We start from the raw sequence: 24,891 nt of genomic DNA on the forward strand, positions 1-24,891 counted from the left end.
AAAATGTTCGAACCGTTTTAAATTCGAATTTGTATTCGAATTGGTTCGATTATAGAACGATTGTAAACGTTCCAGAAAATTGATCAAATTGAAAATAGTTTGTTTGACTAAACGTAAAAATTCTCTAATTAGTCTGGAAACAGGGGACCTAATTCTTGCATTCTGTGAAAACGGGTAAGATTGGCTATAATGTAATTATCTTAATTTTCACTATCGTTACTTTTTGCCCAGCAAAGCGGGTCCTTGCAGCTAGATTCTAGATTATTTAGAAAAACAGTCTTTTATATATATATAAAAAACTATATTACATACAAATAAAAACCCAGCAAAGCGGGTCCATGCAGCTAGTAAATTTATAAAAATTATTTACTAATCCCCAGATGATTTTTTGTAGTTTTTACATATGAAATACACTAAAATATTCTCATTAATGTATATTTATTTTAACTATTCTCTAAAATAAATTATTGAAAACAGTTATTGACTTATGAAAAATTCTTGCATATATATATATATAATTGTTTTAAAACTTTTTCCTTTAATGTTGTTATACTTACGATTCTTCTCCAAGCTTTCGTCGACGCAAAGATTCTCCTATTTGACTATTTGGTAACTGCATTAACTTTTCAGCACATTTTTCTCTGTAAGATAATTTTCCTAAAAACCAACCCACAAAACCTGCACCTATAAAAATATCAAACTTTAATTTAAAAATGAGAAATTAATTTTATGTAAAATGTAAACATATATTTTACAGCATAAATTGTGACCTCGTACAAGTTGATGAATTCCCCAAAAAGCCTTCAGTAGGCTACAGGTAACCTCTACCTAGTCTAACTCTTGAATGTTATTGTTTAATTAAACAATTATTAACTATAACTAAGAGCTCTTGAATATATATGTTGAAGTATTTTAATGAAAATTTTAATTGTAAATGATTTTTAAATTCCTCTTTTTCCCTGGTAAATAAAAGTGTGCATTGTACTTTACACTTTTTAGTAGGACATCATGTGACTTTGTCATATCGTGATAGAATTGAGGTGGAGCCAGATACAGTAGAAAGAAACAAACCCTGAACTCGTTAGGCACAAAAGAAGCAATCCTTGTACCTAATGAATGCAAACAGGTAAACTTTGCACTTGCTGCCACAAAAGAAGTTAGCCTTGTAACTGCCAGTCACGAGAGATGTGATCCTTGCACTGGTTGGATATGGAGATGATCCTTGTAATTGCTGACATGGAGAGGCTCTTGAATCAATTGCTTTGTTCTTGTGTTTTCTTCAGTTTTTGCACCTACTTTCCATTAAGCAAATACAATGCTCTTTTTATTTTTGACCCTTAGGTCTAAATTCCATTAGGCACACTCTTTCACATAAGAGAGCACAGATATTATGATTTTAATACCTCTGTATATTAAAAACAAATTTGTAAACTCCTATTTTTTACATTTAAATGGACTATCATTACATTTTTGGGTAAAATTTTACTTAGGTATTCCCTATGGTAGCACATTTCCAATCACCACCTTGTTTGTGAACATGACGTCTAAAAACAAGATGGCAGCTGGTTCTGCTAACAATACTATACTGGCATTAAAAGAAAACAAACTTTACTCACCTTTAAAATATTTCTAATTTATTTTCTTTCTTTTCTTCCACTTAGTATTGGACAAAAGGTTTCGGCTGATTCTTTTGTATCTTGAGTTTTTTCCTTCATAGGAAATTTTTTCATCTTCTTAAAACACTTGTCAACAAGCTTCCTCTTACTATTTATGGATTTCTTGAGGGTTATTCAGGCACAGAGGGTATAGTTTCTGGCTCTCTCCAAACTGGAACATGTCCCACTCCTGGAGACATCTTACTCATATGCTGGACAAACAACTTGAAACATTCTCCTGGTTTTAATTTTTCTCATCTCAGAAGCTTCTTTTACATAAAAGCATATAAATATGATTCAGACAATTCTTTTGTAAAATGCATAGGCAAATTCTTGTGGTTTTTCAGACAATTCCATAAATGTTCAATTTTTTGCATTTGAACTCCTGTAACTGAATAAACAAAATTTTTAGCATGTTTCACAGTGCCATAAGTTATTTTGACTCCTTCTAAATTGTCAATGTGATTGTAACTTTTCCATTTGTCCGTGTACACTACACTTCCTGAAATTACAAACTTGCTAATAACCCAGTTCAGACTGACTTCAAACTTGTCATTTACCTTACACACAAAATTGGAATTATCATCATGGCAAACTCCACCAACAACCCACCAGGTGCCCTTCAACAACCACCTTTTTTGTTCTTCCTTTTTGCTCACAATGGTCTTGATGACCTTTCCAGGTTCACCAATTTTCATTTGGGTCAAATTAGACAAGGAAACCATCATTACATGTTGTATGAAATTACTCAGTCCACAGCTGTTCGACAACTCACACCCACAGCCAAAACACATTTCACTCAAAATACATTCTATGCAAATTAGATGGGGTACTATTCTTTTGTTTGTCTCACCACAAGAAATATTCAAATTTGCCTTAAAATGTACCTTTTAATGCCAAACTGTTTGTTTTTCTTTTATGACATCAAAAAGCAAAAGAATCATAATCATCTGAAAAAATAATTTACATTGACCTTTACATTTCTCACAAATTGCATCTGCAGGTTGCAATTTGTGAGAAATGTAAACTTAAAATGGCAAAGTTAAGATTGGATGAAATTCTCTTATTGACATTGAGTTCAGGAAAATTCAAATCTAAAATATGGAAAAAATCCCAAGTGCACTTTTGCCAAGAAAATTGTGGATCATTTTCTAAAACCTCCATGCCAAAGAAATAAAAAAAAACCTCAAAAACAAATCATAATGAAGAGAAACTCAAAAAACATGCTACAACTCTTTATATCATCATACTTAAAATACACCTACCTAAGACATAAAATGGTTTGGCCATAATATAGAAACCATACAACATAACAATTCAAGTATATGCAAGGCAACATCATCTATGTTAACTATCAAAACACTCATTTTGTCAAGATTCTGGAACTGCCACCATAGGGAATACATAAGTAAAATTCTACCCATTTTTGAATAACTCACTGCAATTAATGGCAAATGGCAAATTTTTATCAAAATCAATTGAACAGATTTTGAGAATGAACACAATTCTGTAAGTCATATAGAAGAGGCTTCACTAATGCTCTTCCTCAATGAGAATACGGTAAAAAATATTTTGCGACTGAGTATCAAAATTGTGGTAATAGTAATAGTAACAATAATAGTGCAATAATGACTTAAATACACTAAATATTTTGTGCTGAAATGAAAGCATATCTTACAGACATTAAAATATGGTATGTACTTCATAATGTTACAAACTAAAATCAAATGTACTTATAATTGTGTGACTATAATTATATAACTGAATTATATCTGAATAATGTTTATATACAGTCGACCCCCTAGAACATGGTAGATACGTTCCAGTTTTTATGAAATTCTTTTTCTATGAGTCATTAAATACATGAGCCAATCACAGCCCAGCACGTATGCAGTTTACAGACTATGGCTGTTTGAAAGGTTTTCTTCCATAAAATTAATCGATTCTAGACTAATTCGACCCAACATTTCCAAAATACATATAATTTTTGGAAATAATCCATATAAACTATGCTATAAACAAAAAATTGTAGGATTATTTACCGAGTGTGCATCGTTCAAGGACACCATTGCTTAAGCTTGTTTTCGTCGCGGAGCGGCACATCGAATGGCGCTCGCGTGCTTCCCAATAAATTATTTTTTAGCGAAAACTTTGCTGAACTTTGGAGACATCACTAATATAAATATAATTTTTATGAACATTAAATAACAAATGGTTTTTAGTAGGTCCGCTGCTCGTTTAAACTCAATGGTTTGTGCAATATCCTCTATTGGTCTAGATTTGACCAATCCTGTCGCGACATGAGTCGGCGATGATGTTTTACCGAATTATGCAAGTCTCTTTTAGTGTGTTTATACGAATACAGTCGCCAATTTTTACAGTCGTCAATTTTTTTGCCATCATATAGGGCAACGGTTCCCAACCTTTTTCGGGTGGCGACCCCCCTTTTTATAAAAGCCAAGTGACCCGCGACCCTGATACAATTGAAAAAGGTATTTTTAATAAGGTAATTAAAAAAACAATGAAATTAGTTTTTTAGTATAATTTTATTTTAAATTATGTTTAATAATTAATTTAATGAGATGGTTGAAATTGCATGTATTATTAACCAGCCTCAATATTCGCGGGTGAGATTTTGTTAACGCCAACCTCATGTCATTCTCAACATTTAATTTATTCCTCTCAAAACTCTCAACACATGTTTCAACCAACTGTGACAGAATAGCATACCCAGATTACACTTATTTTAATTTTTTAAAAATATATGAAATTATTCAAACTTTAAGACACCATTAAAAATAAATATTGCATTACAGTGAAAATTTTGTTTTAGTTTACTGCATAAGTTGGTGACCCCACAGAAAACCCGTCGCGACCCATAGGTTGGGAACCCGTGATATAGGGGCTCTACTGTATATATATATAGTATGGAAAAAATTATCTTTTAACTATATTTAATTATTGTTTTTCTGATATTTCAATATCTTTTATTCAAACTTTGCTTATAGTCATAACTTCTTCATACAAACAACATGCAATAGTAATTAAAAAAATCAACATAATATATAATTTGTTGTGGACAGTCATCTACTCAGCTTTCAATACAAAAGTGTTGTCATCTGTTTGTTTTTTTAATGGAATGTTATTCATTTTTTATTATTTTTTTTGAAGCTACCAGAATGTTCTGCTTCTTTGTGTATTTCTTTTATAATTTATTTTTGTAAAATATGAGCATGTTTTTCTATCCTGAAAACCCTGTTTATTGTTATTTTGAGGTTGAATGTTAAAATCATTTCAAATATCTCAATCAATAGTTAAAAATTACATACCCATTAATTTAAATGTTGAACCCCATCTTGGATGAGAAGACAATATGCCTGTTAAGAATTTAAATTATATTATTAAATTTTCTCTCAGAAACTGAAAAAATGATTCATATTTTCTTTTAATAAAATAACTTTTATACTAATTTCTGATATTTCTGAATACAGCTGTGGATTATCTATTTAAAAATATCAATTATTATAAAAAAATTTTAATTAATTACAATTAATAATAAAAGACCTATTCTTCATCCAACCAGTATAAATATTTAGGTCCAGACCTTTTCACTTTCAAATTCAGAAATTTGTTTCCAGTAAATTAAATTCATTTTCAGAAAAAGTCAAATATGTTTGACAAACCATGTACAAATATTTTCCTGCAGCCATGAAAACAGACAATGCCATTCCTGGGAATTAGGCTTTATTGTAATCAAAACTTGAAAAATGTTAATTTTTTAAGTTCTTTATTTTGGGATGCTACAGTTAATGTTTATCTGATAATTGCACAATTTATTTATAACAATTTAATATAGAATTAATTCAATCACAATCCAACCTAAAAGTTAACTAACTGCCTAATTTATTGCATAACTAATTTTAAGCAAATTATTATCTTTGCTTGAAATTAATGTTAATTTTATCTGAAAATAAATTTATTTTTTCTAAATTTGAAATTGAAAAAATGTAGAATATGTATATTTATGCATCAGCATTTATTAACACATCAATATTGTCATTTTGACTTTATTATTTACATAAACTATGTACAGTATAAACTCAGTATATAACATTCTGAAGTTTAAGCATGGAAATAATTTATTACTTTTCAGTTATATATATATATATATTTCTTGATATTCTTCAAAAAGTAAATGATAATTTAGTAAAATATAATAATTTATATCAAATCATTCATTTTATGAAGCTTTCAATATATTAAGAATTCATAAAAATTAAAAATGAAGTTCTCATTATAATAATTTGTAAACAAAAATATTTATACACTTCTTCTCTTTTAAAATATATTAATAAAAAATTTATATTATTTAAATTTTTAATTGCATTTTAAAAAACACAGCTCCACATAAATATGAATTACACAATGAACGAGAAAAAATAAACTTAAGAAAATATTCTCTTGTTATCTGTATTATTTTGTAAATCTCCACAAAAGTTTAATTTGAACCAAATTTAAAAAAAAAAAAAAAACAGTAAATACATGCAAATTGTAAACGTAATAATAGTCATCTTTTTATTAATGCTTAGAATAAATTAATGTAAGATGCTGGAGAAAGGGAATAATTTTATTTAATAATTCAAAATTAAAGTATTTATTTTTGGTCATTAAAAAAGACACATTTGTGTAATTTTGTGGGAAAAGAGGAGAAAGGAGAAATAAACCTTTCTTTTTTGACTCCCGACTTCCCATGACAAGATGTTATTGCACATTTCTGGCAAACATCTGTCCACTTACATCAGGACAAATATCCCATCAGATGATAGAAATCCTAAACCCCAACTGGTGGGAATTACAGAATATAAGAAATTACACACCTGTCTCAGGACGGACACTTGCCTAGAAGAGTAGGCCAAGCCCTCATCCATCTCCATTCTAAAGGCAACCTCCATGAGCAGACTAGATCCAAAGACAATGCACAATCAGCCTTCAGTATTATACTCGTCTTCATATAAATTCTTTCTCTTGGTATTTAGAGGTGACATAGTTAGGCTATTGACCTAGATATAAATCTAGGTCAATAGCCTAACTATGCTTATGACAGTTGTATTTATCCATTGCTTTATGTAGCTCATTAAACTTTTGTTATTTGTTTATTTGATGTTGATTGAATTTATTTGGAAATTGGCACCCTATTGACGAACTCACGGCTTTCCCACTAGCAATTAAGCCCTCATCTTTAATTCAAATGCATATAGCCATCCAGTGACAGATGAGCGGGCCTCACTGATCTGACGCTGCAACAAAAGGGTTCCGAGTAATAACCTCCAACTTCTAGCTTCTCACATTAATATTCATATTTGATCAAATGCATATTATGGTTTATAGAATTCAATTTATTTTTATTTTTGTTCCTTAATGAATGATGTTAAATGTAAAAAATACTAAAGTATTTTTTCAAACTGTATAATCTATATAATACCATCTTCTATAAACTTCAAAAACATTGATATTTGAGAGCTTGTTTCACAAAGCCACTTAAATTTTGGTCACAATTATGAAGTCAAATACCATCATCAAAAATGAAAACATTAAAATCAATTTTTTTTAATAAATATGAAATATAAATGAACATTAGCATTTATTCACATATTTGCTTGTCAGATGAAAATTTTGAGAATAAAATATGTAGAGGATGGTAACATTACATAAATTCTCAAAGAGACAAAAAAGAAACCACATATTTTTTACAAAAAAATATATTTCTTGGTAGACTATACACACTGAATGAGTCTATTTCATTCGGTCCTTTAATGTGCTGTAATAACAATTCCACGGTGAAGTCGACCTTTCATTGTATATGTATAGTCTACCAAGAAATATATTTTTTGTAAATCTAAATTTGTCCTGGCAATTTTTTAAATGTACAGTAAAACTTGTCTATGGCAACCACCCACGGTTCCTTCAAAAAAAGTGGTCTTTTAGACAGGTGGTCGTCCAATACAGGTGGTGCTGTAATACCGTATTTCCATACATATTTTGTGCACTTTTTAGCCATTTCTACTAAGCAAAACTTGAGGTGAGCAAAAATAAGCGAATTTTTTCAATGATAGGGTTATATTGGTATTGTATTTTATTCTTATCGGATAACTCGATTTACAGGAGTAGTCGTGATTTTATAAGACAGATTTAATACCATTATTTTAAAGATTAATACAATAGTCGCATTTTCTCAATTATAATGCACACTTTCTTTTTTCCGACTTAATTAATTTGACTTGGTTGTTTTCATTCACTACTCAGTTACGTGTATTATGTCATCGATATACAAGTGCGTCGTATCTCTACATCACTTTGGTTTTGGTATTCGTTAGTTTAATATTATTTTAACTTTAAAAATACTGTATTTTTTAATATTTAATATTTTCTTAAGTACAATAAGAAAAATTATTAATTAATAATAAAACAATTTTATTATTTTTTCTCATTATACAATTTCATTACATTCCACAATTGTCATCGCAAAATCGAAAAAGGAAGGTTGCCTGTAAAACTGATTTTTGTATTAATGCATTTATTGTTTTTTGAATATTTTGCATGCAAAAATTACTTGGACATTATTTTTCTAAAAATATTGTGGAATTAAGGTCGGTTGGTACAGAAACTATTTATCGCATATATACTGTATATAAGCTTCAAAATAAATAAATAAATAAAAATAAATTTTATCAAATAACGAGATCATCCGATTAATTGTATCGTGTACAATATTTTATACCCCAAGGAAAATACTGTAGGTCTACGGTAAAATAAATTTCGTTTTCCCCACAGTTAAACTTCGCTGCTAATTGCTGTTGTGATAACTTTAATACGATCTCCTAACGACAGCACTTTGCATTTCTTTCGTTTTTTGGACAATTTCGAACAAACTGAAATGAATTTCCTTTGTTGCTAGACTAATTCTACCTAATTTCAAGGGTGGGGAAAAGTGCCCAAGATGGGTTCGAAGGAGAGTTTAGACTAATTCCTTATTTTAGGAGGAGGGAAACGTTGTTGAACAATAGTTTAGACCAGATATATTCACGGAAGTGATCGCTTAATACAGTTGTTGTATGTTGTTTCAGACCAAAAATCGATGCCCACGGTCGCGTTACACAGGTGGTCGTTTAATACAGATAACTTATACAAAGACTCTATGGATAAACTATTCGGTGCCAGGAAGTTTTGCCCGTTTTGACAGGTACCCATCGAATGCCGGTGGTCACCTAAGCAGTTTTCACTGTATTTATTAATTTTATCATTGTGCCACCACTAGAAGACTATTTTAACTTTTTGCATTGGATGGCGGATGAGTAGCCTACAATAAAAAGTTGACTCTGCCATGGAATTGTTATGTCAATACGACTTAACAATACATTAATAAAAAAAAGTTTTTTTTATAATATTTAGTTACCTTGTTTAACTGCTAATTGAACTGCAAACATAGCTGTTGCAGCAAGAGGTAAACCTGAATATATAAAACATTATGTTTCTATTATACAGAAAGTGTAATTAATATCATTTTTATATTATTATTAAAATATAAATGAACAAAATACTTCTATAATAGAAACTCTCTCTGTTGCATTCTTGTATGGCTCTGTATTCTTCAGGTGAAAATCTGTATCGTACTTTTTCAGCCTAAAACAATGAAAAAATTTCTTTAGTAAGCAAATTTTAATTAAAATGTTAAATAATAATATGTAACATATATTTAAATAAAAAATAAGTAATATCAAAAAATATAAATAAATATAAGGATAAATAATGACCATGATAATAATAATCCTAATCAGAGAATAAAATTTTCAGGATCAATTTTATCTTATAAAATTATAATTTGAATTCAAACAAAAATTTGTTTTTGAGATTTTGAGTTATATCATTTTTTTGTTTCTTGTCTAAACTTTAGCATTGTCTTACATACATCATTCTGTTAATTTTTAATCTTAAAATTGTAATTTAAAACTGCAGATGTGATATAAACATGATATAAATATTAGTAGAATACACTAGACCAAATGCAATATAATTGATATAAAATTTACAATTGGCACTTGAGTAGCCAAATCAAACAAACTGTATAGCATGTACAAGTTTTATTGTTTTATATGAAATAAGAACTCATTGTGTAAATTCTACATCAATATCACAATTATTATTAATTTCATTTCTGCATAATGATAGTTTTTGACAATTATCAATTTTTTCTTGTAAATAAATACACATTTATCAGCTACAAAAAATATCATTGCAACATATTTGACATTTAAGCACTATATATATTTTTATTTACTAATATACTGTAAATATTACTAAACAGAAAATGTCATATTTATCATCTTATATTCTATAATTTGTTTTTCTTAGTTGAATTCATCCATTAAAATTTTGAAATTAAAAATGTATGTTATGAAATAATATAAATATTAGTCATTTATATAATTAATATTTATATATTTTTGAAATTTCATAAATTTATTGTACTTAATATATAATACTATGAAACAAAATATTATGTAAGAATAATTTGAATTTTTCTAACAAACCAAAACACACAAATCTCATAACAGAAATAAATAACTGAAATAATGTAAATTTAAAAAATATTTTATCCAGAAAACTTATTCACTGAAAACAAATGTTTTAATGTCTTCTTTCAAATTGCACTAATGTTCAAATTCTATTCATTGCATTCTAGGTACAAGAGCCAACTCTTAACTACTTTCCTCAGCACCAAAAGTTGGTATCCAATAGCAACAGAAGACTTATGTTGCATATTCAAACATCAAACTGTATGTAAGTGCCTAAGAAACTAACATCCAACAAATTTACATGTGATTTGACTTTGATTAAGCAATGTTAGCTTTCCATTGCTATTGGACACTGAACCTTTGGTAATATTGATAGTAGTTAAAACTTGAGCTTCAAGTGTTTATATAACCTAGTGAGGACCTGTTAAGAAGTTGAAAATATTTGTTTTCAGTAAATATAGTCAACTCTCTATTATCACCATTTGTTTGCTTCTGAAATTGGCACTAAATTGAACTTCTCAAACAAGAATTATACAGATGTTTTGAAATTTCTGTTACAAACTTGGAGGACAGATTCATTAAGAAAAACTATGGTAAAACGTTCAGTAACATTTTTCAAATAAAGCTTTTATTAAGGGTTATAAACATATAATGTTCAGTGATGTTACTTCTGTAATTTGATGCATCTTTTAATTTAAGATTAAAATTATTTAATATTTAAGACAGAACATTCATTCATAAATATTCATTGGTGTTTTAGAAGAGTGATGTTATTTAGAATAATGCTAAAAGCTTGACTATATTTTTGCCAGAGAAAAATATTATTTTTTGTTTACTTGAACATATAAACTTCATTCATAAGAAGTTATGTCTTATTAAATCTGAAATTTTTTTGGGCATCTTCAATCTTAATATTCAAAGATTAATGTAAATCAAGTTTGAGCTTTTTAATCAGAATTGTAATTATTTTAATGAACTTCATAATATTCATAATATGTACATCTATTTTATAGTATCAAAGAAAAATCATTATTTACTTTATGCAATTTTATTTACACAATTCATTTGGCAATTCAATCTTTCTAAAACAATAATGAAAAATTCTATTTATGATTCAGATTCAAATTAAAAATCTTGAGACAAGTATAGTTCAGAAGTGTAACATATAACAAAATTATGACAAGATTTGTGTTTAGCTGTCTTAAAATGCAATGTATTAATTAGATTACGTACGAAACAATTAAACAAGTTTACTAAGTTTTGATCTAATTTCATTAAAATAATAATTTACAAATAATGAAAGTACTAGAGAAACTATTATTCAATATATCAGTGAGCTCCAATAAGTCTGACACTGAATAGTCTCTAGTTCTCTACATTTTTGTTAATAAAATTTTAAAAGGAAATCTGAATATTTAAGTTTGATTATTTTAGAGTAATAAAATATAATTTTGTTAATACTTTTTATTTTCTATCAATAAATTTAGATTTTTTATCTAATAAAGATATGTAAATAAAATGTTCACAAATTTTTTAAACTTTGTTTTGAAATTTAATATTAGCCAACCAGATGGCCGAGGCAGTTAAAGCATCAGCCTGCCACTATGGAGAACCCAGGATTGAATCTGGCAGTTTGAAAACACAAATATTTTGGTGGGTGGTCCATCACAGATGCATCAAACTCTGTTCCTCACCACCTGACCATCCCATTGTGTGCTTGGCCACAACTGGAATAATAAAAAATCCTTAATGCACACAGGGTGGAAAGTCAAAAAAAACAAAAATTAANAATGTTGCTAGGTCAGGTCATTCAAACGTTAAGAGAGTTTCTATCTATCATCGAGGATTCGCTACGAATTATATTTACATTTACTTTAACGAGAAAGCGATATAGGAATATAATATTTATTTTTTAAAATATTTCAATTATATTATTGAAAATTTTTATTTTCAGCTGCCTCAACTCTTTGCCGATCTCGGTGGATGTCTGGGATTATACATTGGTGTTTCCGCAATAACTATCGTAGAAGTGTTGGAACACATGGCTAGTGTTATGGCATTTCTCTATAAGAAAAGAAAGGAATATTTTCCAAAAAGTAATTCGGTTAAAAAATCAGAAATAAAAAAGCGACGAATTAATTTTCGATTGTCCGAAAGAAGTCACGTTCAAAAATATACTAAATCGAAAGATTGTAAGAGAGGAAATCATTAATGAGGTTCTAATGATTAAAATTCTAATGATATTTACGATTATTTAATTTAAACTTATATTAAAATTAATTTTTAAATAAATCATTTTAAACCACAATCGCAATATTTTACGTAATTAGGCTATTTCACAGAGTAAGTATCTGTAAAACTTCCAAACTGGAATCTAAGCGAATTGATTCATATAATTGAAATGATTCGTTTGATCCTAACCCAATTTTTAGATCAAATCATGCTGTTTAAATTACAGTGGAACCTCTATATTCGTTACATTTTAATGATTTTTTTTTATTTTTCCATATTCGTCAGTATTTTCTGTATTCGTCGTCATTCCCAACACCGGAAGTGGCACTACAATTGCACGCCCGCGCCGATCAGCTAGCTGCAGTCAATCAGTCTGCTTTGTGCGGTCGTCGTGAGTGTTGTTGAATTATTGAAAAATAATCAATGCAAGAAACCAAGTTCTGATCGCTCAAAAGTGGCACCCAAATGTTGCTATAGTCAACCAAAATACAAATACATTCAATGATAATGTAATTGCCTACTTCAGAAAAGTTTTAAAAAGCAGAAAAAAAAAAAAAAAAACACAACATTGGACAAGTTCTTTATTAAATAGAGTGCTACTGAATCATCGGCAAAACAGACCCTATGATCATAATTGGATTTGCCTAATGTTTTAATTGATATAGTATTATTGTTTAGAAGACTTATTAATATAGTATATTAATAATACTGTTCTTCCCCTTCTACCACTATCTTTACTGTATTTATTTAGTACAGTAAAGTTTTACAAACATCATCATTTTTATTCTTGTACTTTTTTTCAGGATGGAAACGGATCAGTTGAATATCAGTTATTTATTATGAGAAAAATTGTTTCTATATTCCATATTCGTTAGGTCCTTAGGAACACATTAATCACGAATATAGAGGTTCCACTGTATTTTAAATTGACGAATAAAATTTATTATGTGAAAAATATGGCACGTAAATATTACTTAAAATATAAACTATTATAAATTAAAGCTAAATCAAATAGTGTTATATAATAAAATGAAATGTAAACAGGGTTCATTTACTACAATAAATACTGTATTATACAGTGACTTAACTATAATTTTAAATACCACGTCAAAAATTCTCGAGATCCCTATCTAAAACAAATATAAAAGATTTGTTCTTACAAAATGAGATTTTTTTTTATAAAACTTTAATATGTAATTTTTAAAAAATTAATATTTAAAAACATTCAAGTAGCGCGAGACCCCAAATCTCAGCTCCTGTGTCGCGGAATTCTGAGAAGCCAAGCTGATATTAACCTGTGCAGCACGAATAAAATTAAAATATTTCATTTTAAAATTCGACATATTTTTTAGAAAATGTTAATAGGGGAGGACGGGGCAACTTCGGCACGTTAAGAATAATTTAATTTTAGTGTAACAAATATTGCTGTAAACTGAAAAAAAGCTTTGTTTATTGTCTAGTAGAATGTTACCTTACTATAGAACTGGTTAAAATCAGTTTGGAAATAAAAATAATCATAAGAATAATAACTTTATAAAAAGATAGCAGTTGCCGAAGTTGCCCCTGGTATAGGGACAACTTCGGCAACAATAATGGGGCAAGATAGACAGGTATATAAATTTGTTATTGACAATTTATAAATTGGAATTCACTATTAAAACTCCTTTGCGACTTTCCAATTCATGATATTAATGTAATTAAACATAAAAGATATTTAAAACTGAAAAATACAAAATAATTGCGTTAATTTTGAAGCAAAAGCTCCAAACTTTATTTTCCATTGTCTCCCCTTTCTGCGAAATTTGACAGCAATGAGCCATTGTTTACACAGCTGGATGACCTTGACAACAGCTGGTGTCGGTTTCCCGGGACATTCTCAGACGTCTCGGGAGGACAAGGGTTTAAAGTAGGGTGAATACTAGCTGGCCGTATATTTTTAAATATTTTTTAAAAAATAAAATTTTTATTGCGATTTCCGACCCTCCGACTTAATTAAACTTATATATAATAAAATCTATTAATTAAAAAAATTAAACAACTATTGGAGGCCGTTTTTGATATCAGAAAGTAGCTTTAAATAACTTTACCGAAGTAAAATCCGTGCACTACAACTTTAGAACGATTAATTAAATTTGATAAAAAAAAATCGCATTAAAAACAATTAAGCGTTAATCGTGTGTCATTAAAAGTAAATTAAAATCGCGATAAAATTTTTTCGCGCGGGTAAAAATTTTTGAAAAAATTTGGAGACCTAAAAAACATCCAAAAGTTGAAAAAAAATTTTTTTCAGAGGGTCCAAACGCCCGAGTTTTATGTAAGGCTATAGAACTTGCCCGAGATATCTCGGGATAAGTCCTTAAGGAGATTTATATAAATAATTATATAATTAATTAATGAATTAATTATATCAAANGGAGTCCAAACGCCCGAGTTTTATGTAAGGCTATAGAACTTGCCCGAGATATCTCGGGATAAGTCCTTAAGGAGATTTATATAAATAATTATATAATTAATTAATGAATTAATTAAATCAAAGAAATGCAAGTCCAAAAATGTATTTATTATTATAACAACGAAATTCGAGTTAAAAGACATATATAAATAAAGAAAATGTAAACACAAATTAATTACAAAAAATCAAACAGATAATACTGTAATTGAAAACATCCTAATGCAAGTTAAGAGCAATATAAATGAATTAGTGAACTCAAACAAATAGTAATGAAATATGCTTAATAGCAAGTTGTCTATGCCCTACACATATCGCAAATAAATTGAACCGGCAAACTTTGGTTCAATTTATTTGCAACGCCGGGCCTACCTGCTAGTTTTTAAATGAAGAGTTTATTTAAAATATATGCCAAACTGTTTAATAAAATGATTTATATAATTTCATTTAAATATCAACAATATTTAAAAATTTTATACTGTATTAAATCTGCGAATTTGTAAAATTAATATATGAAAACATACTGAATGACTATACCATTCGGAGAGATATTGAAAAGCCTTTCCGGTTTATTTCGGAATCTGTATAANTTAAAAAAATTATGATGATATAAGTTTACGATCAGGAATATTAATATTTAATCTACACTATAGCAATTACTATTTTTAAATACAAATTAATTCTCATACATATGTATATATTATTTAAGATGTTATTATATGTTGGTTAAGACTCGTTATAAGAGTATAGCAAAACAACAATGTCAATTAGTCTACTTTAAAGTTAGAGTTTAAAAAATTTAGAAATTATTTATTTCCAAAACACTAAGAATTAAATTATTCTGGATTTTAGAAACTTGTGGCTATGAGTTTTCTTTTTATTAAATACAACTCTCTTTTTAAAATATAAAACTATAACTTATATTTGAAAAAGATTTGTTATTGTGATAATTTTTACTGTTTATCAGGAACTACTTTTGAACATTTGGCAATATTAGAAGAATTAAATTAAAATAAACATGCAAAAAAGATACAGCATTCTTTCCGCATATAAATTTGCAGCAATCATATCAAGGAATATAACTATCACCACGATAACCAGGGTGCTATCAGAAAAGGACATTATAATTACCAGTAAATTAATTTTACACAGTTTATTATTTTCATAACAGAAAAATTTAGACAACCATAATTTAAAATTACATTTTAAGTGCAAAGTTTTATCATAGTAGTAACTGTAAATGAAGAATTACAAACATACTTTACTTGTTGCAAACACTAGCATTGTATTTGCATTTAAAAGGAAAAAGGTAATTTGGTGAGATAACTAAATACCCAATATTCAACATCATCTTTATAATTAGTACAAATGATAAATTTTACAATAATCTAGTTTCAAGAAGAAAATTAAATTTTTATAGTTATGTTATTTAATGAATTTATTTTCAAGTATAAATGATTTATATCTTTGAGGACAAATGTATCCAAGCATCACCTCCTACACATTAGCTCAGTGGTTTTCAAACAGAATAGTGCCGAGTAGCACCATAACACTTCTGGCAAGTATTATTAAACATAAAGTAGGGATGTTATTAGAAAAAAGTTGAAAAACACTGCTCTAACAGAATGATCTCACACGATCAGTCTCTGTTATAAGCAAATATAAAACATAAAATATATTAAAAATTTTTATGCACGTGTCTTAAAGTTCATAATCCATTTCAAGGCGAGGAATGTCGATTTCGCCCCACGCTTTAAGAAATGGACAAAATCCAATATTTTCATAATTATTTCATTTTTTCAGTTTATAACAAAAACTGTTTATATTTTTTCTATGAATATGAATTAACAATAATTCACGTTTCAAAAAATTTAAGAAAATCATATTATTATATAAGCGTATTAGTTTAAACATACTGGAGCATTAGAAGAAGCACCTTCCATCAGTAAATAGTTTGAATTACTGTCGGTCGCCATTTATTACTGAGCCACCTATTGGCAATTTTAAATTTCAATTAATGATGTAATATTTTGATTTATTATCGCATCTATCCTGTAATAAATCAATTTATTGAAAATAAAATAAAATAGTAATTTATAAAAATAAATATTGCATTTATTAATTAGCCATTTAAATTTATTCCAAATTTTATTTTAAAAATTCGAAAATTTTTTATTTGTCATTTTTTGTTTCTCTCTGTCCTGTAGGCTTTTTTAAAAATTATTTCTTCCCTGTGGGCATTATGACAGCTTTTTTAACAAACCTATTATAGATTGGAATAGGCCCATAATGGGGCGGTCGAAAGATAATGGCCGGCATATCCGGACGGAGAAACTTCGGAATTATTCCTGGGTTTTTTCGACCCGTCCGGATTATATGCCCGGGTACCTCAACCACTCGGCCATCCCGCCGTCGTTCCTTAGGCTTTTTATTTAACTTCCTCTGAGATCCTCACAAATACTGTATTCATGGTTGATTTAACCAGATATGCAACATACTACAAGTCGCCAAGTGCTTCGATTTAGATATGAATAGGTGACTTTTATACTGTACTCATAATATTTCGAAATGTCACCGATACACTTGTTAACTGATGGTTACTATAGTTTTAATTAACGATATCGATTGCAATATGCACAACCAAAGCAGCAATCCGTCAGCTATTGCTCTGCTAATTTTCCAACGTGTTTCACTTTCCCTGTAAATATGAGCCGGTTAAAAATGTTTAAAATAACGATTTAGAAAAAAAAATGATATTACCAATTTTGTAAATTACCATCTCACAACTTCATGTTTTAAACAATTTTTGGAGATCATCACTAAACTATGATTTTCTAGCTGAAATCAAATAACATTAAGAAAGTACTGTTTTTGTACCAAAAATTTTCAGCTTTTAGAGTCGTAGTCTACAAAAATAAACTCGATTTATATTTATGCTTTTAGTTTTCTGCACATTCGAGGACTTTCCTACAAGTTTTTTTTCTTTTTTTTGCGATTGTTGTCCTCAGCGTTTCACATAATTAGTCCTTGATTAAAAAAAAAAAATTATTGTTTACGTTTACAGCCAAGCTTAATAACCACATGAAAAGCAAGTAACTCGTCGATAGTGACTAAAGGCTGGTATACACGGTAAGGAAATCCTTTGAGGATTAACCGTGATTTTTTTTTCTATCTATCCATTTTTAAATAAAAATAATCCTTTATACGTTGGAAGATATTTTAATAAGTTTTGTAAATTACTATGTTCGATCCAGCCAGTTATATCCGAGTTTTTTTCGTCTGTTAAGCACATCCTTTGAGGATTTCCTTACCGTGTATACCAGCCTTAATAGTCCGCACTGTAGTCACTTCATAAGGTATAAATAATAATGCACTGTAATTACTATAGTCAGTGTAATTACTATTGATAACCTGCCAATAATGGCCACTGCCATTGTTTGGAAGGTTAAAAATTGAATTTTTTAGTGGCTAGGGAGTGACCATTGTTTGAAAATTATTTTGTATGCATTTTTGTTCAAAAAATAAATTGACCCTTGCTGGAAGTTCGACTTTATATTCGGTTGATATAAAATTATAAACCAATTATATTCAATAAAACATATATCATATAATTTTGTGTACTTTCGCTTTGCAGTTTTATTCAAACAACATTCGATATCCTTGAATTTTTTGGTTGCACCTCCTTGCTAAATTTCTGGCTACGCTACTGATGGGTAATAAGAAAGCCTTTTTCCGTACCCATTTTAACGTTCGTCCAGGCCTACAATAGAGTTGCCGAGGGGTGAGAGAAAGAACCCGACATATCCGGAACAGACCGAACGTGAAAAATTCCTGAGAATTCTCCTCCCAGATTCAATTCCAGGTCTTATATAGTAGTGGCCCTATATAATAAGAGGTTGGCATTCTTTATGACTGATTTCTATTGGCTAATGAACCCACATATTACATGGATGCCATATATCGTCGACAGTTTTCTACTTCTGCCATATGACAATGGCTGTTCGGATACTTCTCTCTTCACCACAAAATAACAAAAATGCCAAATTGTGTACTTTTGGTTGGACGAATTTATCCGAGAAAAGGAAGATAATGATAGTGACCCAGAAAAGAAAAAAAAAAAGATTCGGGCGGAAAATCATTATATCCTTTAGAATAGTAACTGGTCGGTACTGGACGGCAATATTTGTACTGCCCGAATTCATGACTTTTTTATTTTAGAAATAATAAATACTTTAGGCAAAATTCTAGAAAAATCTTAATCTGTACTTTATGAAGCATTGTTTGAGGTATCGTATTACTGTTGTAAAATCAGTTTTTCTCGAGTCTTACATTTGTTATTAGAAGTTTACATATAATTTAAATGCACCTAATAGTTTATGATGTAATTGTTGACGGTTTCTAATGTAAATTATTGTATATTTAAATATATAACAGTTAATGCGAAAAAATTGAAGAAATATATTTTCTATGTTACAAGATACCATGAAAGAAAATTTAACCATTTACGGTTCTATAATGTAAAGAATATACGTTTACAGGATATTTTAATTCTATTAAGTTAAAAAAAAATTCAGTACTGTATATATTATATACTGTAATTTTAATAGCTGTATATAAGTAATAATTGTCCTACAAATCGTCAAATACTCGAGCAATAATCTGTTTTTAAATTACGCTTTAGATGCTCTTGAACAAAATTTAAAATTTCAATATAGATTCAAATTCCATTAAATTAGAATATACATATTTTCACACATCTTTTGTCGTTAGATTGGCCGAGTCTGAAACGTTTAAACTCAATTTATATTCATTAAATAGTTTTTTACGAGAGATTTCTAATTTTGTCGTAATAAAATGTAATAAATAATAATTAATATAAATTGTTTTGAAATTTAAATGTATTAGTTGTAAATGATAAAATTGAAAAGATGAAAATTTCATTTGATGATTAACTGAATTGAATGTTTATGACGCAGTTTCTAAGAATATCCAGAAAGCATCATTTAGATGTCAGCCGTCGTTTACGTCAGTTTGCGATCACACGGTCCTTTCGTCCTCTATGAGAAAATTGAATTTAGAAGCGCAAAGTCAAAATAGTTCTTTGTGTGGTTTGTGTCGATCTTTTGCTTACAGATCGTCGGCTCATGGAGTGCAGAGGATAGCCAGTTCCCAAGATAACGCTAGGAGATTGATGTGGTCGGTTGTATTTTTATTTGCTATAGCGGGATGCGGATTTCACAGTGTTTACTTGATACTGACTTATTTATCTTATCCGCGAATGACTATTACTGAAGAAATTCATGCCGATCATATTGATTTTCCCGCATTAACTGTTTGCAATCTCAATCCATTAAAAAAGAGTTCTATTCGAGAACATCTTTTGGAAACTCACCAGTCCGTATCCGAATTTTATAACCCGGATAAATACGACGACGACGACGAAATCGAAGAGCGAGGAATATGTTTCAGATCGGAAAACGAATTTTTAAAAAAGAGTAAAACCATGGACTTAAGTGACGTATGGATGAGCGTTATTGCGACTAAAGATAGCTTGATGAAATGCGGACATCAAGCGCAGGATTTGATCACTCAATGCACTTATAATGCAAGAAATTGCTTTAATGACAGGTAAGTTAAAATTAATTTTACATTTATTAAGATTATACCTTTTTAATAATTGAATAATATTCGTAGTTCGACGATAGTTTTATTGGATCAATATCCTTCGCCCCGTTATGGTTTGTGCCATACCATCGTAGTCGATAAAGAACCTTTACGAAAAGTTAAAAAGACGGGACTTTCTTTAGGTAAGTTTGACTTTATTTACATTTCTGTACAGATTTAGATGAGAAATATTAAGTTTGTATAATTTTAGGATTGAGATTGACATTAAATATAGAGCGCGAAGATTATTTGGACTTAGTGTCTCCCGAATTTGGTGCACGATTATTAGTACACCCGAAAGGAACCTATCCTACCCTGCAAGGTGGGGGTGTGGTATTACAACCTGGAACTAAAACTTATGTCGGAGTGAGAATGGTAAATTATGATAGATTTTATCTCTATTTATCCTTGAGCTTTCTTATGAAAGACCGCGCAATTTTGCCTTTACTATGAAAATCATTTTCTTCTTCCAATAAAAATAAAATTTTTAGTTTTTCGTGAGCTTTCTTATGAAAGACCGCGCAATTTTGCCTTTACTATGAAAATCATTTTCTTCTTACAATAAAAATAAAATTTTTAGTTTTTTTTTGTGTTTTTTTTACAAGAATTTGTTTAGTGTTATGCTATAAATGCATTATAGTTAACTTAATTTAAAATGATTTTTAAAATTAATTTAACAATCTAGCTTTCAATTATGTGCAATGTATCAAGGAAATGTTCAAGGAAATTATTCATTTAAATTCATGCACGTATCAAATTAAACTATTCAATTATTCGCAGTTAGTTACTAATAACGAGTAAAATATGAAGAATTTGATGGCCATTTCGCTAGCTGCTCGTTCTGAGTATAGGTAATTATATTTTACACGGGATATTATTGCTTTCGAGTAACAAAGAAGACAATAAAATAATATATCATCATAATTAAATGTGCTAATATATTTTAAGAATTGCGATTGTATCACAGATTAAGAATATTTACATATTCGAGGTTAAAGGAAATTACACTAAGACGAGATTTGAAGTTACTAAATTACAGTAACGAAAAATATTTTATCTGATAAAATCTTTTTTTTTCATATAATCTTAGTTTTTTCTAAGAGGTAAAAGAGGAATCATGTTACATTTACATTTGGGGAAATTATAATGCATTTTTTCATAGGATTTATCTTACAATTAATAAAATTTCGACGTAAATTCAGTGAACAACATTGCAATTTAAGTAAATATCACGTTTCATTTTATGTATAAGTTATAGTTTGTTTAATTTAACATTATCTATTATCAATTAATTAATATAATTTGAATCATTGTTTAATTTATTCGGATCTTATTTATTTATTTATTTATTAAATTAACATTTTGATTTTCTTGAACAATTATCAAATATTCAATTTATTGTAACGCGAAACAATGCCAATTTGTTAAGTTATATTATTTGATGTTTCTCCTTGTTCGGTCAATAAATATAATAAATGCTTGTCTATAATGAAAAATTTATTTGATATTTTATTTCGATAATTTAACTTTCTATACATTTCTTTCTACCATTTAAAAAGAAAAACAAACCTTAGTCATAAACGAATTGAAAATTCCATTGGAAAGTCACGTAAACCTACTTCACAAAATCGTATTAAAATAATTTTTTTAAGTAGCAATAGTAATAAAATTTATTTATTTTGTAAATCACTATTGAGTTTATGATTTAATATATATAGGCCTATATTTGATAAGAACATTAATTCATTTTTAGAATAAAACTGTTTCGTTACAAAGGTTAGACCCGGAGTGGGGGAGACATTAATAACGTCACGTTTTTCTTTGTCTTTTTATCACGAATAGTAGAAATATTCATGACGAAACTAGACTGCGTATGTTTACGGTATATAGGCTTATATTTTCTTTTCCTCTACGATAACATTAACAATGACTAATTTCATGCAAAATAATATGAAAAATAAGTAATATGAAGAGAAAATTCTTTTTTTTTCTCTCAAATTTTTAAATCCTCCTCGCTGCTTAATTAATTAATTAATTAATCATTGCTCTTATTTTTCTTGTTAATTCTATTTTCATCAAATAAACCATTTGGTCATTTAAGAAGGAAATTTCCACATTTAAATCATCGAATAACGAAATATATATATATATAAATTTTAATCTGTCGTAAAAGTGTTAGTTTTCTCTACGATAAATTATTGATCTTCTGTAATAAATCAACATCAAAAATAGTATTTTATGAAATGGACTACTTTCCACCGAAAATAATAATAATTTTAATTGAAATTTAAAGTTGAATTTTCTTTTCTACGAAATTCTGATGCACGTTTCTTGCCATTTCGAAGTTGTCAATCTCGAAGTTTTTGTCGTTTTGACATTTGTATTAATAAAAAATATATATAGGCCTATAAAATAATACTACTGTAATTTTAGTTTATTTTTTTTAGCCCACACAAACTTAATTGCTGGCTATGCCATTGCAGACTGATGTTATCTCATCCCATTTATATTTCTCTGCATGTATGTAACAGAATAGTCAGTGATGCTATCAGCGTAACAAATGAAAGCATATGACAACCAATGCTTAAATTAAGTTATANAATGTAATTGCCTACTTCAGAAAAGTTTTAAAAAGCAGACAAAAAAAAAAAAAAAAAAACACAACATTGGACAAGTTCTTTATTAAATAGTGCGCTACTGAATCATCGGCAAAACAGACCCTATGATCATAATTGGATTTGCCTAATGTTTTAATTGATATAGTATTATTGTTTAGAAGACTTATTAATATAGTATATTAATAATACTGTTCTTCCCCTTCTACCACTATCATTACTGTATTTATTTAGTACAGTAAAGTCTAACAAACAACATCATTTTTATTCTTGTACTTTTTTTCAGGATGGAAACGGATTAGTTGAATATCAGTTATTTATTATGAGAAAAATTGTTTCTATATTCCATATTCGTTAGGTCCTTAGGAACACATTAATAACGAATATAGAGGTTCCACTGTATTTTAAATTGACGAATAAAATTTATTATGTGAAAAATATGGCACGTAAATATTACTTAAAATATAAACTATTATAAATTAAAGCTAAATCAAATAGTGTTATATAATAAAATGAAATGTAAACAGGGTTCATTTACTACAATAAATACTGTATTATACAGTGACTTAACTATAATTTTAAATACCACGTCAAAAATTCTCGAGATCCCTATCTAAAACAAATATAAAAGATTTGTTCTTACAAAATGAGATTTTTTTTTATAAAACTTTAATATGTAATTTTTAAAAAATTAATATTTAAAAACATTCAAGTAGCGCGAGACCCCAAATCTCAGCTCCTGTGTCGCGGAATTCTGAGAAGCCAAGCTGATATTAGCCTGTGCAGCACGAATAAAATTAAAATATTTCATTTTAAAATTCGACATATTTTTTAGAAAATGTTAATAGGGGAGGACGGGGCAACTTCGGCACGTTAAGAATAATTTAATTTTAGTGTAACAAATATTGCTGTAAACTGAAAAAAAGCTTTGTTTATTGTCTAGTAGAATGTTACCTTACTATAGAACTGGTTAAAATCAGTTTGGAAATAAAAATAATCATAAGAATAATAACTTTATAAAAAGATAGCAGTTGCCGAAGTTGCCCCTGGTATAGGGACAACTTCGGCAACAATAATGGGGCAAGATAGACAGGTATATAAATTTGTTATTGACAATTTATAAATTGGAATTCACTATTAAAACTCCTTTGCGACTTTCCAATTCATGATATTAATGTAATTAAACATAAAAGATATTTAAAACTGAAAAATACAAAATAATTGCGTTAATTTTGAAGCAAAAGCTCCAAACTTTATTTTCCATTGTCTCCTCAATATAGTCTAAATATTGAGTCTGATAATAGTAATGAAATATGCTTAATAGCAAGTTGTCTATGCCCTACACATATCGCAAATAAATTGAACCGGCAAACTTTGGTTCAATTTATTTGCAACGCCGGGCCTACCTGCTAGTTTTTAAATAAAAATATGACATTACTGCCATCAGAAAATACGATNTACACATATCGCAAATAAATTGAACCGGCAAACTTTGGTTCAATTTATTTGCAACGCCGGGCCTACCTGCTAGTTTTTAAATAAAAATATGACATTACTGCCATCAGAAAATACGATTATATCGTTTATTTATGCCATTTTCTGCGAAATTTGACAGCAATGAGTCGTTTATTTATGCCCTTTCTGCGAAATTTGACAGCAATGAGTCATTGTTTACACAGCTGGATGACCTTGACAACAGCTGG

General features: G+C 28.6%; 2 protein-coding genes across 2 annotated transcripts in view; one reads left to right on the top strand and one right to left on the bottom strand.

Moving 5' to 3' along the window:
- The window catches only part of LOC111641300 (OCIA domain-containing protein 1-like), a 30,803-nt gene extending 13,888 nt beyond the window's left edge, over nt 1-16,915 (bottom strand). The window contains exons 1-5 of the mRNA XM_023387453.1: nt 16,826-16,915; nt 9,254-9,335; nt 9,109-9,162; nt 4,985-5,032; nt 558-684 (exon numbers count right to left, since the gene is read on the bottom strand). Of these exons, the coding sequence (XP_023243221.1) occupies nt 558-684; nt 4,985-5,032; nt 9,109-9,162; nt 9,254-9,335; nt 16,826-16,885 (371 nt within the window). The 5' untranslated portion in view covers nt 16,886-16,915. The remainder of the gene's footprint in view (nt 1-557; nt 685-4,984; nt 5,033-9,108; nt 9,163-9,253; nt 9,336-16,825) is intronic.
- Nucleotides 16,916-19,928: 3,013 nt separating this feature from the next.
- On the top strand, nt 19,929-20,948 carry LOC111641302 (acid-sensing ion channel 4-like; the record flags this gene model as incomplete). The annotated part of the gene is made up of 3 exons (XM_023387455.1): nt 19,929-20,537; nt 20,604-20,716; nt 20,785-20,948. Coding segments are annotated over exons 1-3 (846 nt in total), but the record flags the coding sequence as incomplete, so codon positions are not given.
- Between the last annotated feature and the right edge of the window lie 3,943 nt (nt 20,949-24,891).

This window comes from Centruroides sculpturatus, unplaced genomic scaffold (genome assembly GCF_000671375.1).
Source record: "Centruroides sculpturatus isolate CEXI.00-Female unplaced genomic scaffold, Cexi_2.0 scaffold1595, whole genome shotgun sequence".
NCBI classification, from domain to species: domain Eukaryota; kingdom Metazoa; phylum Arthropoda; class Arachnida; order Scorpiones; family Buthidae; genus Centruroides; species Centruroides sculpturatus.